This window comes from Triturus cristatus, chromosome 11 (assembly GCF_964204655.1).
Source record: "Triturus cristatus chromosome 11, aTriCri1.1, whole genome shotgun sequence".
NCBI classification, from domain to species: domain Eukaryota; kingdom Metazoa; phylum Chordata; class Amphibia; order Caudata; family Salamandridae; genus Triturus; species Triturus cristatus.
In genome coordinates this window covers 19733322-19752319 of record NC_140594.1, presented here as the reverse complement: position 1 = coordinate 19752319, position 18998 = coordinate 19733322, and the positions used below count along the sequence as shown (strand labels likewise).

The 18998-nt window shown below is 41.4% G+C and overlaps 1 protein-coding gene across 1 annotated transcript in view; it reads right to left on the bottom strand.

Annotated features, from left to right (window-relative positions):
• The window catches only part of LOC146783165 (transmembrane protein 132C-like), a 1355452-nt gene that overhangs the window by 510838 nt on the left and 825616 nt on the right, over positions 1 to 18998 (bottom strand). The window contains exon 4 of the mRNA XM_085636355.1: positions 2109 to 2292. Coding sequence (XP_085492481.1) covers positions 2109 to 2292 — 184 coding nt within the window. The remainder of the gene's footprint in view (positions 1 to 2108; positions 2293 to 18998) is intronic.

Here is an 18998-nt window from a genome sequence, read left to right as displayed (position 1 = left end):
TCACACCATTCATGTTACTTGTATTTATCTGACTGCAAGGTGAGAGGAGTTTGGAAACACCGGTCCCCTGCTAAACACACGAGCATCCATTTGTCAGAAGACAAAGCCCGACATTTCACCTCTGTCTTTGAAGTGCAGAAAATGTGACAAGATAAATACAGAATTTAAAGGCATCTTTATTTATAGCTTGGACTTTCACGACCCACAAAAATCTGTGGCCCTCAGTTTGGGAAGCACTGCTCCAGAGGACAAACAGTGGTCTGTCTGTTTTTTTATGAAAGGAAAGTGCTGTAGCTCTGGGGGGTTAGTTTCGTGGGTCGGGTGCAGTCTGGCGAAGGGTTGGTGATCTGCTACAGGGGAGGGTTGTAGTTGACTAATGCTCTCATTACAAGTGGCCCATTCCTTTCAAGTCTCTATGCAAATGACTGTTTGCACAGGGATCAAATTACAACTTTTGTATTAATTACCACGTCCCCTGCAATGTTACTACTGAAAAAGCCCAGTAAATTTGGGTACATGCAGATTTTGGGGTGCACAGCACCATCGTCTGCATGTTAAGCCCCATTTAAAGGACGCAAATTGTAATAGGTGATAAGTAGTGCAAATTTTAATTCTGAGCCCCGTGAGATCGGATTCTAAAAAGTGCAACAAACATTGCGCTCGACTCCGGGCCACTTGACCTTCCTCTGCAAGGTCCATGGTCTAGTGCAGGTGGTGTGATCTTGTGCTGTTATTGTATGAATCTATTCTAGTGGTGGGGTGGTGTTAGTGGGGGTTTCGGAGTTCGCAAAGTTGTACTACGCGGAATTCTGTGGAGTTGCATGAAAACTTTGTGGAATTCCACGGAGTTCCGCTCCACCCTTTTCCTACTGGCAAAGTTGTGTTCAATTAGTGGGTGGCGACAGGGGAAGCTCCGCCACGCTGGCAGAGTGGAGTTCAACGCCCACCGCTAGTAGTTATGCAGAAGAGGTGCGGTGCAGCAGTGACAGTGTAGTCTGCAAGAGGGCTCTGTTTTCGTTGAGTAGGTGAACTCTACTCAACGAGTTGGGTCTGGTGCACGTGGTAACGCCTCATTATTGCACTGTGGTTCAGTGGAGCAGGTACCATTTGCTGGAGCGTGAGGTATAGTTGATGAGGCGTATTCTACTCAAGGAGCAATGGCCTTGTACGAGAGGTACAGTTTGCTGGAGGGTGAGGTATAGTTTAGGAGGTGTTTTCTACTCAAGGAGCTATGGCCTCGTGCGAGAGGTACAGTTTGTTGAATGGGGGTTGTAGTTGATGAGACATATTCTACTCAAGGACCAATTGCCCAGTGCGAGAGGTACCGTTTGCTGGAGTGTGAGGTACAGTTGATGAGGCGCATTCTACTCAAGGAGGTATGGCCTCGTGCAAGAGGTACGGTTTGTTGGATGGGGGTTGTAGTTGAGGAGGCATATTCTACTCAAGGAGCTATGGCCTTGTGTGAGAGGTACAGTTTGCTGGAGGGTGAGGTATAGTTGAGGAGGTGTTTTCTACTCAAGTAGCTATGGCCTTGTGCGGGAGGTACAGTTTTCTGGAGGGTGAGGTATAGTTGAGGAGGTGTTTTCTACTCAAGGAGCTATGGCCTCGTGGGAGAGGTACAGTTTGTTGGATGGGGTAGTAGATGATGAGGCATATTCTACTCAAGGACCAATGGCCTAGTGCGAGAGGTACCGTTTGCTGGAGTGTGAGGTATAGTTGATGAAGCGTATTCTACTCAAGGTGCTATGGCCTCATGGGAGAGGTACACGACCTCTGTGTCACCCTAGACTGCAGAGACTAATCAGGTAAGCAAACCTGTGCATGAGAGAGTGTCCTCCGGATGAAGTAAGACTTGAAGACGGACACTTACATTTTAAGTGTCTGCTCAAATTCTTTCTTTTTCGTTAGTGAAGTTTAAGGTGCACTATATAAAATTATTTGTTATTTTTCTTGCCCTCAGCCCCTTTCTACTGAGTCTTTCCAGCTCCCAGAGATCTCTGCAGTGTGCGCTATAGAAAGGCAGTACACAAGTCACCACGGAAACATTCGGCACAGTATTATCATCTGCGGGGTGTGATGTGTGATTCGCTGTGCAGCAGGCGACTTACCATGGCCAGCGGCACTATCCCCACCAGGTCCTTCTGGCTGACGAAGACCTCCGAGGTGACCAGGTCCGCCATGCCCCGACCAGGGTACTCCACCTGCCAGGTGATGGGCTGGGTGCCGGACAGGCTGCTGAAGCTGGCGATCTCGAAGTTCATCTGCACCACCTCGTTCAAGAGCCCGTCGCTTCTGGAGAGAGAACAGAACAGGAGGTTTATACCGACAGGACTCTGAACTCTTATGCTGACAGGTACTCTTATAATGACAGGACTCCTATACTGACAGGACTCTGATACTGACAGGACTCTTATACTGACAGTACTCTGAACTCTTATACTGACAATACTCATATACTGACAGGACTCTTATTCTGACAGGACTCTGAACTCTTATGCTGACAGGTACTCTTATACTGACAGGACTCCTATACTGACATGACTCTGATACTGACAGGACTCTTATACTGACATTACTCTGAACTCTTATACTGACAATACTCATATACTGACAGGACTCCTATACGGACAGGACTCTGAACTCTTATACTGACAATACTCTTATAATGACTGGACTCTGAACTCTTAGGATCACTGACATAATATCCACTACCAAAATATAGACCTACAAAAATATCAGTGCCAAAATATCGAATGCAAAAAAATCGAATTCCTATCTACAAGACAGGTAAGTACAAAAATATCGAGTCTAAAATATTGTTGTAAAAAATATAGTCAGTCAAAATATCGCATTTTTTAAAATGTATTAAAAGTAATGTAAAAAGAATAAAATAATACATATAATTAACTAAAACATATTTAAAAATACTTAAATAACCTTAAAAATAATAAATAATTAATGTAACTTCAAAAAAATAAACTTACAATTTTATTTTTTAATAGATATATATAAACGTAATATTAATACAAAGTAATTAAATTTTTACCGTAAGATATCGGCTGGGTAAAATGTACCATTACCACTCCAGTGAGTGCAACAGTAGGGAAAGCGTCAGATAGCGTAGAGGTAAAAATAACTATTCCCACTCCGAAGAGTGCAACAGTAGGGAAAGCGTTGGATAGCGGGAGGGTAAAATTTACTATTCCCACTCCAGTGAGTGCAACAATAGGGAAAGCGTTGGATAGCGTATGGGTAAAAACTACTATTCCCATTCCAAAGAGTGCAACAGTAGGGAAAGTGTTGATTAGCGGGAGGGTAAAATTTACTATTCCCACTCCAGTGAGTGCAACAATAGGGAAAGCGTCAGATAGCGTAGGGGTAAAAATTACTATACCCACTCCAAAGAGTGCAACAGTAGGGAAAACGTTGGATAGCGTAGGGGTAACATTTATTATTCCCACTCCAAATAGTGCAACAGCAGGGAAAACATTGGATAGCGGGAGGGTAAAATTTACTATTCCCACTCCAGTGAGTGCAACAATAGGGAAAGCGTTGAATAGCGTATGGGTAAAAATTACTATTCCCACTCCAAAGAGTGCAACAGTAGGGAAAGCGTTGGATAGCGGAAGAGTAAAATGTACTATTACCACTCCAAAGAGTGCAACAGTAGGGAAAGCGTTGGATAGCAGGAGGGTAAAATTTACTATTCCCACTCCAGTGAGTGCAACAATAGGGAAAGTGTTGGATAGCGTAGGGGTAAAAATTACTATTCCCTCTCCAAAGAGTGCAACAGTAGGGAAAACGTTGGATAGCGGGAGGGTAAAATCTACTATTCCCACTCCAGTGAGTGCAACAATAGGGAATGCGTTGGATAGCGTAAGGGTAAAAATTACTATTCCCACTCCAAAGAGTGCAACAGTAGGGAAAGCGTTGGATAGCGGGAGGGTAAAATTTACTATTCCCACTCCAGTGAGTGCAGTAGTAGGGAGAATAATAATTTAATATTTTTATTAAAATAATTTAATTATTAATACCAATACAAAAAATTATTAAAATTAATTACCAATAACAAAATATTTAATAATCAAATAATTATAAATACCAATAAATATTGTTTATTTAATTAATTACCTATTACTAATTAATTAACAAACAATTAATTTTCAATACCAAAAATGCTTAAATACAAATAATACCAATTAATAATTATTTAATATTAAATTAATTATCAATATAGACAATTAATTTCAATAATTAATTATTTAAAATTAAATTACTTCTCACCATATTCCCCTATAAACCCACAACCCACTTCAAATAATAAATTAAAACAATTAACATATTAAACAATTAATAAAAATTGATTACCAATTAATATAAATTAATTACCAATTAATAATTAATCTACAACCAATTACCAATTAATACAAATTAATTACCAATTAATAATTAAACAACAACCAATTAATTTTCAATACCAAAAATTGATAAATATTCAAAAATACTAATTAATAATTAATTAACAGTAAATTAATTATCAATACACAAAAATATTTTTAGCAATTTATTCATTACAATTAAATTAGTACCCACCATATTCCCCAATAAACCCACAACCCACTACAAATTATAAATTAATACAATTAGCATAATTATCAATTAAACAATTAATAAAAATTAATTACCAATTAATACAAATTATTTTCCAATTAATAGTTAATCAACAACCAATTAATTTTCAATACCAACAATTAATAAATAATAAAAAATGCAAATTAATTACTAATTAACAGTAAATTAATTATCAATACCAATAAATAAAAATAAATATTTACTAAATTATTATTAAATTACTTCCCACACTATTCCCCTATAAACCCACAACCCGCTACGGAATTAAATTACGCAAAAATGTAATAACATAAAATTCATTACTTTAAGAAAATTAAACATACATTACTAAAAATATTATACACTTTTAACACATATACTAACATGCAAAACACTTTAAAAAATCGATATTAATAAAAATGCGATATTTTTTCATGCCTATATTATGACATTCGATATTACTTACCTGCAATTCGATATTTTTAACGACTATATTATGTCCATTCGATATTGTGTCCATTCTATATTTTAGACTCTATTATGTCAATTCGATATTTTTTTTTCGATATTATGTCTAGTTACCAAACTCTTATTCTGACAATACTCATAGTGCCAGGACTCTGAACTCTTATGCTGACAGGTACTCTTATACTTACAGGACTCCTATACTGACAGGACCCTGATACTGACAATACTCTTATACTGACAGGACTCTTATACTGACAGGACTCTATACTGACAATACTCTTATACTGACAGGACTCTTATACTGACAGGACTCTGAACTCTGATACTGACAGGACTCTGAACTCTTATACTGACAATACTCTTATACTGACGAGACTCTTATACTGACAGGACTCTTAAGTCTTACACTGACAATACTCTTATACTGACAGGACTCTGAACTCCGATACTGACAGGACTCTATACTGACAATACTCTTATACTGACAGGACTCTTATACTGACAGGACACTAAACTCTGATACTGACAGGACTCTGAACTCTTATACTGACAATACTCTTATAATGACAGGACTCTGAACTCTGATACTGACAGGACTCTGAACACTTATACTGACAATACTCTTATACTGACAGGACTCTTATAGTGAGAGGACTCTGATCTCTGATACTGACAGGGCTCTGAACTCTTATACTGACAATACTCTTATACTGACCGGACTCTTATACTGACAGGAACTCTTATACAGACAGGACTCTAAAATCATGCTGACAGGACCCTGAACTCTTATGCTGACAGGCGCTCTTATGTTGACAGGACTCTTACACTGCCAGGAACTCTCATACTGACAGGACTCTGACCTCTTATACTGACAATATTCTTATAATGACAGGACTCTGAACTCTTATTCTGACAATACTTATACTGACAGGACTCTGAACACTTATGCTGACAGGACTCTTATACTGACAGGACTCCTATACTGACAGGACCCTGAACTCTTATGCTGACAGGTACTCTTATACTTAAAGGACTCATATACTGACAGGACTCTGATACTGACAGGACTCTTATACTGACAGCACTCTGAACTCTTACACTGACAATACTCTTATACTAACAGGACCTTGACCTCTGATACTGACAGGACTCTATACTGACAATACTCTTATACTGACAGGACTCTTAACTCTTATACTGACAATACTTTTATACTGACAGGACTCTTATACTGAGAGGACTCTGAACTCTGATACTGAAATGAGTCTGAAGTCTTATACTGACAATACTCTTATGCTGACGGGACTCTTATACTGACAGGAACTCTTGTAGTGACAGGACTCTAAAATCATGCTGACAGGACCCTGAACTCTTATGCTGACAGGCCCTCTTATACTGACAGGACTCTTATACTGACAGTACTCTGAACTCTTATACTGACAGGCACTCTTATACTTACAGAACTCCTATACTGACAGGACTCTGATACTGACAGGACTCTTATGCTGACAGTACTCTGAACTCTTACACTGACAATACTCTTATACTGACAGGACTCTGAACTGTGATACTGACAGTACTCTGAACTCTTGCACTGACAATACTCTTATACTGACAGGACTCTGAACTGTGATACTGACAGTACTCTGAACTCTTACACTGACAATACTCTTATAATGACAGGACTCTGAACTCTGATACTGATAGGACTCTGAACATTTATGCTGACAATACTATTATACTGACAGGACTCTTATACTGAGAGGACTCTGAACTCTGATACTGACAGGACTCTGAACTCTTATACTGACGGGACTCTTATACTGACAGGAACTCTTATACAGACAGGACTCTAAAATCATGCTGACAGGACCCTGAACTCTTATGCTGACAGGTGCTCTTATATTGACAGGACTCTGAACTATTAAGCTGATAATACTCTTACACTGACAGGACTCTGAACTCTTATACTGACAGGACTCTTATATTGACAGGACTCTGAACTCTTATACTGACAGGAACTCTTATACTGACAGGACTCTTATATTGACAGGACTCTGAACTCTTATACTGACAGGTTTCTAATACAAACAAGACCTCTTATACTGACAGGTTCCTTATACTGACAGGAACTCTTATACGGACAGGTTTCTTATACTGACAGCAGTTCTTATACTGATATAACTCTTATACTGACAAGACCTCTTATACTGACAGGTCTCTTATTCTGACAAGAACTCTTATATTGACCAGACTCTAATACTTATAGGGCTCTTATCCTGACAAGAACTCTTATACTGACTCTCCACAATAAAACAGAACCACAACACACTCTCTGCAATAAAACAAAACTACAGCAACTATCCACAATGAAATAGAACCACAGCAACTCTCCACAATGAAACATAACCACAACATCTCTCCACAATGAAACAGAACCAAGGCAAACTCTCTGCAATGAAACAGAACCACAACAACTCTCCAGAATGAAACAGAACCACAGCAACCTTCTACAATGAAACAGAACCACAAAAACTCTCCAGAATGAAATATCAACCTTCCAGAACCAAAGCAAACTCTCTGCAATGAAACAGAAACACAACAACTCTCCAAAATGAAACAGAACCACAGCAACCCTCCACAATGAAACAGAACCACAGCAACTCTCCACAGTGAAAGAGAAACAAAACAAACTTCCTGCAATGAAAAAGAACCACAGCAAACTGTCTGCAATGAAACAGACCCAAAGCAAACTCTCCGCAGTGAAACAGACACACAGCAACTCTCCACAATGGAACAGAACCGCAACAACTATCCACAATGAAAAAGAACCACAGCCAACTCTCTGCAATGAATCGGAACCACAAAAACTCTCCAGAATGAAACAGAACCACACAAACCCTCTGCGATGAAATAGAACCACATCAATTCTCCGTGGTGAAGAAGAACCACAGCAACTGCCCGGGATAAAACAGAAGCACATCAACCCTCCACAATTAAACAGAACCACAGCAACTCTCTGTGGTGAAACAGAACCACATCAACTCTCCGTGGTGAAGCAGAACCAAAGCAACTGCCAGGAATGAAACAGAAACACATAAACCTTCCACAATGAAAAAGAACCACAACAACTCTCGACAATGAAAGAGAACCACAGCAACTCTCCACAATCAAACAGAACCACAGCAAACTCTCTGCAATGAAACATAACGACAGCAAAACTCTCTGCGGTGGAACAGAACCACAGCAACTCTCTGCAGTGAAGCAGAACCACAGCAGCTGTCCCGGATGAAACAGAACCACATTAACCCTCCACCATTAAACAGAACCACAGCAACCCTCCACAATGAAGCAGAACCACAGCAACTCTCCACAATGAAACAGAGCCACAGCAACCCTCCACAATGAAAAAGAACCACAACAACGCTCTGTGATGAAACAGAACAACAGCAACTATCCATGGTGAAGCAGAACAAAAGCAACCCTCCACAATGAAAAAGAACCACAACAACGCTCTGTGATGAAACAGAACAACAGCAACTATCCATGGTGAAGCAGAACAAAAGCAACTCTCCACAATGAAACAGAACCACAGCAACTCTCCACAATGAAAAAGAACCACAACAACTCTCTGCGATGAAACAGAACCACAGCAACTCTCTGCGATGAAACAGCACAACAGAAGATCTCCACAATCAAACAGAACCAAACAGACCCTCTGCGATGAAACAGAACCACACCAACTCTCCGTGGTGAAGCAGATCCTCAGCAATTGTCTAGGATGAAACAGAACCACATCAACCCTCCACAATTAAACAGAATCACAGCAACTCTACACAATTAAACAGAACCACATACATTCACCATATTGAAAAAAAAACACAACTATCCACAATCAAACATAACCATAGCAAACTCTCTACAATGAAACAGAACCACAGCAACTTTCTGCAGTGATGCAGAACAATAGCAACTGTCCGGGATGAAACATAATTACATAAACCCTCCACAATTAAACAGAACCACAGCAACTCTCCACAATGAAACAGAACCACAGCAAACTTTCTGCAATGAAACAGAACCATAGCAACTCTCCACGGTGAAGCAGAATCACAGTGACTGTCCGCAATGAGATAGAACTACAGCAAACTCTCTGCGATGAAACAGAACCAGAGCAACTCTCCTCAATGAAACAGAACCACAGCAAATCTCCACAATGAAACAGAACAACACAAACCATCTGCGATGAAACAGAACCACACCAACTCTCTGTGGTGAAGCAGAACCACAGCAGCTGCCCGGGATGAAAGAGAACCACATCAACCCTCCACAATTAAACAGAAACACAGCAAATCCCCACAACGAAATAGAACCACATACATTCTCCACAATGAAACAAAACCACAACTATCCACAATCAAACAGAACCACAGCAAAGTCTCTGCAATGAAACACAACCACATCAAATCTCTGCGGTGAAGCAGAACCAGAGCAACTGTCCGGGAAGAAACATAACCACATAAACCCTCCACAATTGAACAGAACAACAGCAACTCTCAACAATGAAACAGAACCACAGCAAACTCTATGCAATGAAACAGAACCATAGCAACTCTCCACGGTGAAGAAGAATCTCAGCAACTGTCCGCATTGTAACAGAACTGTAGCAAACTCTCTGTGATTAAATAGAACCACAGCAACTCTCCACAATGAAACAGAACAACAGCAGCTCTCCAGAAGGAAACATAACCACAGCAAACTCTCTGCAATGAAAGAAAACCACAGCAACTCTCCAGGAAGAAACAGAACCACACCAACCCTCCACAATAAAACAGAACCACAGCAACTCTCCATAATGCAACAGAACCACTGCAACTCTCCAGAATGACACAGAACCATAGCAAACTCTCTGCAATGAAACAGAACCACAGCAACTCTCTAGAATGAAACAGAACCACATCAACCCTCCACAATTAAACAGAACCACAGCAACTTTCCACAGTGAAACAGAACTACAGCAACTCTCCACAATGAAACAGAACCACAGGACCTCTCCACAATGAAAAAGAACCACTACAACTCTCTGCAATGAAACAGCACCACAGAAAATCTCCATAATAAAACAGAACCACACAAACCCTCTGCGATGAAACAGAACAACATCAACTCTCCGTGGTGAAGCAGAACCACAGTAACTCTCCAGGATGAAACAGAACCACAACAACTCTCCACAATCAAACAGAACCACAGCAAACTATCTGCAATGAAACAGACCCACAGCAAACTCTGCAATGAAACAGAACTACAGCAATTGTCCAGGAAGAAACCGAAGCACATCAACCCTCCACAATTAAACAGAACCACAGCAACTCTCCACAATTACAAAGAACCACATACATTCTCCACAATGAAACAAAACCACAACTATTCACAATCAAACAGAACCACAGCAAACTCTCTCCAATGAAACAGAACCACAACAACTCTCCACAATAAAACAGAACCACAGCAAACTCTCTGCAATGAAATATAATCACAGCAAACTCTCTGCAGTGAAACAGAACCACAGCAACTATCCGGGATAAAACAGAACCACATTAACCCTCCACCATTAAACAGAACCCCAGCAACTCTCTACAATGAAACAGAACAACAGCAACTCTCCACAATGAAACCGAACCACAGCAACTCTCCACAATGAATAAACACAACAACTCTCTGTGATGAAACAGAACCACAGCAACTCTCCATGGTGAAGTAAAACAACAGCAACTCTCCACAATGAAACAAAACCACAGCAACTCGCCACGATGAAATAGAACCACAGCAACTCTCCACAATGAAACAAAACCACAGCAAATCTCCACAATGAAACAAAACAACAGTAACTCTCCACAATGTATCAGAACCTCAGGAACTCTCCACAATGAAAAATTAATCATATCATTTGTAAAGCGCACTACTTACCCGTGAGGGTCTCAAGGCGCTGGGGGGTGGGGACTCTCTGTGATGAAACAGAACCTCAGCAACTCTCTGCAAAGAAACAGCACCACAGAAAATCTCCACAATGAAACAGAACCACACAAACCCTCTGCGATGAAACACAACCACATCAACTCTCCACAATTAAACAGAACAACAGCAACTCTTCACAATAAAACAAAACCACAGCAAACTCTCTGCAATGAAATATAACCACAGCAAACTCTCTGCAGTGAAACAGAACCACAACAACTCTCTACGGTGAAGCAGAACCACAGCAACTATCCCAGATAAAACAGAACCACATTAACCCTCCACCATTAAACAGAACCACGGCAACTCTCTACAATGAAACAGAACAACAGCAACTCTCCACAATGAAAAAGAACCACAACAACTCTCCACAATTAAACCGAACCACACAAATTCTCCACAATTAAACAAAACCACAACTATCCACAATCAAACAGAACCACAACAAACTCTCTGTAATGAAACAGATCCACAAAAACTCTCCACAATCAAACAGAACCATAGCAAACTCTCTGTAGTGAAACAGAACCACAACAACTCTCTGCGGTGAAGCAGAACCACAGCAACTGTCTGAGATCAAACAGAACCAAATTAACCTTCCTCCATTAAACAGAACCACAGCAACTCTCCACAATGAAACAGAACCACAGCAACCCTCCACAATGAACCAAAACCACAGCAACTCTCCACGATGAAATAGAACCACAGTAACTCTCCACAATGAAACAGAACAACAGTAATTCTCCACAATGAACAGGAACCACAGCAACTTTCCACAATGAAAAAAACACAACAACTCTCAGCCTGAAACAGAACCACAGCAACTTTCTGCAATGAAACAGCACCACAGAAAATCTTCACAATGAAATAGAACCACACAAACCCTCTGCGATGAAACAGAACCACACCAACTCTCCGTGGTGCAGCAGAACCACAGCAATTGTCCGGGATGAAACAGAACCACACCAACCCTCCACAATTAAACAGAATCACAGCAACTCTCCACAATTATACAGAACCACATACATTCTCCTCAATGAAACAAAACCACAACTATCCACAATCAAACATAACCATAGAAACCTCTCTGCAATGAAACAGAATCACAGAAACTTTCTGCGGTGATGCAGAACCACAGCAGCTGTCCGGGATGAAACATAACCACATAACTCCTCCACAATTAAACAGAACCACAGCAACTCTCCACAATGAAACAGAACCACAGCAAACTCTCTGCTGTTAAACAGAACCACTGCAACTCTCCACGGTGAAGTAGAATCAAAGTGACTGTCCGCAATGAAAAAGAATGACAGCAAACTCTCTGCGATGAAACAGAACTACAGCAACTCTCTACAATGAAACAGAACCACAGCAAATCTCCACAATGAAACAGAACCACACAAACCCTCTGCGATAAAACAGAACCACACCAACTCTCCGTGGTGAAGCAGAACCACAGCAACTGCCCGGGAATTAAACAGAACCACATCAACCCTCCACAATTAAACAGAAACACAGCAAATCCCCACAATGAAACAGAACCACATAAATTATCCACAATGAAATAAAACCACAGAAAACTCTCTGCATTGAAGCAGAACCACATCAACTCTCTGCTGTGAAGCAGAACCAGAGCAACTGTCCGGGATGAAACATAACCACATACACCTTCCACAATTAAACAGAACCACAGCAAACTCTCTGCAATGAAACAGAACCACAGCAACTCTCCACAGTGAAGCAGAATCACAGAAACTGTCTGCAATGTAACAGAACTACAGCAAACCCTCTGCGATTAAAACAGAACCACAGAAACTCTCCACAATGAGCAGAACCACAGCAACTCTCTAGAATGAAACAGAACCACAGCAAACTCTCTGCAATGAAAGAGAACCACAGCAACTATCCAGGAAGAAACAGAACCACAGCAACCCTCCATAATAAAACAGAACCACAGCAACTCTTCATAATGAAACAGAACCACAGCAACTCTCCAGAATGAAACAGAACCATAGCAAACTCTCTGCAATGAAACAGAACCACAGCAACTCTCCAGAATGAAACAGAACCATAGCAAACTCTCTGCAATGAAACAGAACCACAGAAACTCTCCAGAATGAAACAGAACCACAGCAACTCTCCGCAATGAAAAAAAAAACACAACAACTCTCTGTGATGAAACAGAACCACTGCAACTCTCCATGGTGAAGTAGAACAACAGCAACTCTCCACAATTAAACAGAACCACAGCAACTCTCTACAATTAAACAGAACCACACAAATTCTCCACAATAAAGCAAAACAACAACTCTCCACAATAAAACAGAACCACAGCAAACTCTCTGCAATGAAATTTAACCACAGAAAACTCTCTGCAGTGAAACATAACCACAGCAACTCTCTGCTGTGAAGCAGAACCACAGCAACTGTCCGGGAAAAAACAGAACCAAATTAACCCTCCTCCATTAAACAGAACCACAGCAACTCTCTACAATGAAACAGAACAACAACAACTCTCCACAATGAAACAGAACCACAGCAACTCTCCACAATGAAAAAGAACCACAACAACTCTCTGTGATGAAACAGAACCATAGCAGCTCTCCATGGTGAAGCAGAACACCAGCAACTCTCCACAATTAAACAAAACCACAGCAACTCTCCACAATGAAATAGAACCACAGCAACTCTCCACAATGAAACAGAACCACAGCAACTCTCCACAATGAAACAAAACAACAGTAACTCTCCACAATGAATGAGAACCTCAGCAACTCTCCACAATGAAAAATTAATCATATCATTTGTAAAGCGCACTACTTACCCGTGAGGGTCTCAAGGCGCTGGGGGGTGGGGACTCTCTGTGATGAAACAGAACCCCAGAAACTCTCTGCAATGAAACAGCACCACAGAAAATCTCCACAATGAAACAGAACCACACAAACCCTCTGTGATGAAACAGAACCACATCAACTCTCTGCGGTGAAGCAGAACCAGAGCAACTGTCCGGGAAGAAACATAACCAGATAAACCCTCCACAATTAAACAAAACAACAGCAACTCTCCACAATAAAACAGAACCACAGCAAACTCTCTGCAATGAAATATAACCACAGCAATCTCTCTGCAGTGAAACAGAACCACAGCAATTCTCTATGGTAAAGCAGAACCACAGCAAATATCCCGGATAAAACAGAACCACATTAACCCTCCACCATTAAACAGAACCACAGCAACTCTCTACAATGAAACAGAACAACAGCAACTCTCCACAATGAAACAGAACCACAGCAACTCTCCACAATGAAAAAGAACCACAACAACTCTCCACAATTATACCGAACCACACAAATTCTGCACAATTAAACAAAACCACAACTATCCACAATCAAACAGAACCACAACAAACTCTCTGCAATGAAACAGAACCACAACAACTCTCCACAATAAAACAGAACCACAGCAAACTCTCTGCACGGAAACTGAACCACAGCAACTGTCTGAGATAAAACAGAACCAAATTAACCTTCCTCCATTAAACAGAACCACAGCAACTCTCCACAATGAAACAGAACCACAACCACAATGAAAAAAAAACACAACTATCCACAATCAAACATAACCATAGCAAACTCTCTGCAATGAAACAGAACCACAGCAACTTTCTGCAGTGATGCAGAACCATAGCAACTGTCCGGGATGAAACATAACCACATAACCCCTCCACAATTAAACAGAACCACAGAAAATCTCCACAATGAAATAGAACCATAGCAACTCTCCACGGTAAAGCAGAATCACAGTGACTGTCCGCAATGAAATAGAACTACAGCAAACTCTCTGCGATGAAACAGAACCAGAGAAACTCTCCTCAATGAAACAGAACCACAGAAACTCTCCACAATGAGCAGAACCACAGCAACTCTCTAGAATGAAACAGAACCACAGCAAACTCTCTGCAATGAAAGAGAACCACAGCAACTATCCAGGAAGAAACAGAACCACAGCAACCCTCCATAATAAAACAGAACCACAGCAACTCTTCATAATGAAACAGAACCACAGCAACTCTCCAGAATGAAACAGAACCATAGCAAACTCTCTGCAATGAAACAGAACCACAGAAACTCTCCAGAATTAAACAGAACCGCATCAACCCTCCACAATGAAACAGAACAACAGCAACTCTCCACAGTGAAACAGAACTACAGCAACTCTCCACAATGAAACAGAACCACAGGACCTCTCCACAATGAAAAAGAACCACAGCAACTCTCTGCAATGAAACAGCACCACAGAAAATCTCCACAATTAAAAAGAACCACACAAACCCTCTGTGATTAAATAAAACCACATCAACTGGTGAAGCAGAACCACAGCAACTGTCCAGGATGAAACAGAACCACAACAACTCTCCACAATCAAACAGAACCACAGCAAACTATCTGCAATGAAACAGACCCACAGCAAACTCTGCAATGAAACAGAACAAGAGCAATTGTCCAGGATGAAACAGAACCACATCAAGCCTCTACAATTAAACAGAACCACAGCAACTCTCCACAATTAAAAAGAACCACATAAATTCTCCACAATGAAACAAAACCACAACTATCCACAATCAAAAAGAACCACAGCAAACTGTCGGCAATGAAACAGAACCACAACAACTCTCCACAGTCAAACACAACAAGAGCAACTGTCTGCGGTGAAGCAGAATCACAGCAACTGTCCGGGATGAAACAGAACCTCATTAACCCTCCACAATTAAACAGAACCACAGAACCACACAAACTCTCCACAATGAGACAGAACTGCAACAACTCTCCACAATGAAACGGAACCACAGCAACTCACCACAATTAAACAGAACCACAGAAACTCTCGGCGATGAAACAGAACCACAGCTACATTTTCAAGCAACTTGTAAAAATGACAGGTGTGTGAAGTTGCAAGTTTTTTTCTCAAAACTTTCACAAAGCTCAATAGAAAACTAAGCGAACTTCATGAAGCTTTCATCTGTCCAACCCTAGCGTGGTCATTAGGCCTGGGCAGTGAACTCTGCTCCATTCACGGAGTTAGCCACACTCCACGCTCTACGGAACACATAAAGTTCTGAAAATCTCGTCTCCGCAAAGCGGAGCCGAGTTTTTTTCTCGCTCACGCTTGCCAACGTTGAGATGCCGAGCGTGAGTGAGGAAACTCCAATGCTAGACCACCAGCCAGAGAGATTTCTCAATGCGGGCGGTTGCAGAGGGTCACGACTGCTCGCCTTGAGAAACCTTCTGTTCGCATTGAGGAAGGTGCCGCTCGGGTAGAACATCTACTTGAGCCACAGGAAGAAGCAGCGCCCTCTTGCGCTGCACATGGTGCCATTTGTGCTGATTTTCAGGCGTGGGAAAAACACCCGGTGCAAAAAATCAGTGCGAATGGTGCGATATAATGCTCACTTCCGCTTGTGGAACTCTGCGTAGCACAGCAGAGTTTTTCCCGCAAACTCCGCCCAGATCTAGTGGTCATGACCTTGGCATTATATTATGCTAGAAAAGGTAAACCTGCAGCAAAAAAAAAATCAGCATACCGTGGCATTGTGTATAAACAGCTTTGCAAAATCTAAATTTGAGGAAAAAGCATTTGAACATATTTACATTTTAGAGTGGAAATTATCTAAAATGTTGTGAGAATCTTCTCTGAAAGTAAAGAAGACTTTTTCATGCAGGGGGGTGCAATGCAAGCTGGTAAAGTTGTCCGGAATGGGTGGCATGGTTCACCACACTGTTCACTTCCCATCGAGGGCACATGTACAGGCTGGGCTCCACCAAAGCTCATCTGTCAGCTTCTTGTGAGTGGTATAGTGCCGTAGACCTTACTCTTACGGTCTCAAAGTTTCACCTGTTGTCTGTGCTGTACATACAACTCAGGGTGGGCGGGAAACTCTCCTCCCGTGGAGTTCATGAAGTTTTTCCCACTCAGCGTTGCACATGGAGCTTAGAGTTCTGCAAAAACCCCACCAACTGTCGCAAGGCGGACTTTTTTTATCACGCGCTGAGAATATGGAGTGCTAGACTGCCTCCTAGCATTATTTCTCAAGAAGGGCGGTCACGGCAGGCCGCTACCACTCACGTTGATAAAGCTTCCGCTCCTGTTGTGAAAGCTAAGCTGTTGCTCGAGTACAAAATCCACTCAGGTGGGCTGTGTGGTGCTGTTTGCGCTGGTTGTACAACGTGGGACAAGCTCCCGGAGCTAAAAATCAGTGTGAGTAGCATGTTGTACCGATTTCTGCCACTCGCCAAACTCAATAGAAAAGCCCTGCGTTTTTAGGTAATTCTGCAGAGTGAAAATCCACGAGCTCCACCCAGTCCTACTTACAACCCATATCTGCTGTTGGTCATCTGTAGGGGTGAAGGGTAACACTGTGAGATGGTGGGTTAATTCATGTTTCAGTTTACACCTTCCTCCTGGAGTCACAACAGGAAATCTTGCAGGACTCATGAACAGGGATGATTCGAGGAGGGAAGAAACAGAAAAAGGTGGAGCAAGTGTTTTGCAGGATGAAGCAACAGAGTGCCAAGTGTATATGTGACTGCTGGTCAAGTCATCATCATACAACCAACGCTATGAAAAACAGAACTGCTCGTTGCTGAAAAAAGGAGAGACTGCAAGAAGGATCTTTCGGCAAGAAGCAAAATTTCCAACTGTAGAACATTCAACAGCGCTTACTTCAACCCTCAGATATCTAACTCCGACTGGAACTTCTACACCCTGAAAAAGATTTGCAATAATATACATCTTACTCTGGCTAGAGTTTCTACGCTCCGCCAAAGTTTTACAATAGTAAACACAACCTTTAAGCACTACTACTCTGCCGGTATTGGCTCTATGGTAGAGACTCCATCACAGTTTGTGAGTTCATGCCACACCATAGAATGATGCCATCCCACCAAAGGGGGAAACAGCACTTACCACGCTGTTTCCACAACGCATGCCTTTGCAACGCGGTCGTTACAATGACAGCGTTGTTACCACGCATGCCATTACATCGCAAGTCATATCAATGACGCATGCGTTGCAACTTCATATATTCTAAACGGCACAGGCTATATATACTCACTTAAAAGTTTACTTCCTTCCAAGCTAAGGGCGAAGGCTTAGACAGGATCATGGTGTTTTGTTACTTAGATATTATAGAGGACGAAGTGTCACCCATGCCATCGCCTCTTACTCCCTCTTTTGTGTGAGTCCACCCTTCATAAGGCCAGGCTCCTGCCAGTAATGTCGTCTCCTCAAAAGGAGTTTCCTCTGCACGTTTGTGTACAATTTTATAAAGTTAGCAATCTTTTTAAATTTCATGATTTATAAAATGTTTAAAAAGAAGAACAAATAACTTAAAGTAAAAATATATTTTCAGAGAACTATGATGCAAAAAAAAATAGTAGGTATATTCTTTGGGGGAAAATGTGAGAATGTGTTTTTTAATAGTTTGCAGGAAAGATCTGGAGGTAAAGTTGAGCAAAGTTGGAAAGTTTCACAAGTTTTGCCAAATGAGTGAAGGGTCAAGCTTGATTACAGAAAGACAGAGGGGTATATTCACAAGAACATGTGATAACTACCGCAACAGTAGCGTAACACAACTTTCAATATCGCACCACATCACGGGAAAATAACCCTGTGTCAACGTGGAATTCACAACAAGGCGATACCATGCGATAGTCTGCCGACACCGCGGACAATGTCTGCGATACAACCACCCCGATGGAGATAAAAAACACAAACCACAACACCAGAAAACCTGTGATGAGCCCATCCGCAATGAGGAAAGCAGGGATAAGCCCCACCAGGACCGCGAAACACACGCCAGGTGGGAATAAGCACAACAAAAGCCGCAAAAAGTAAGACTGACCAAA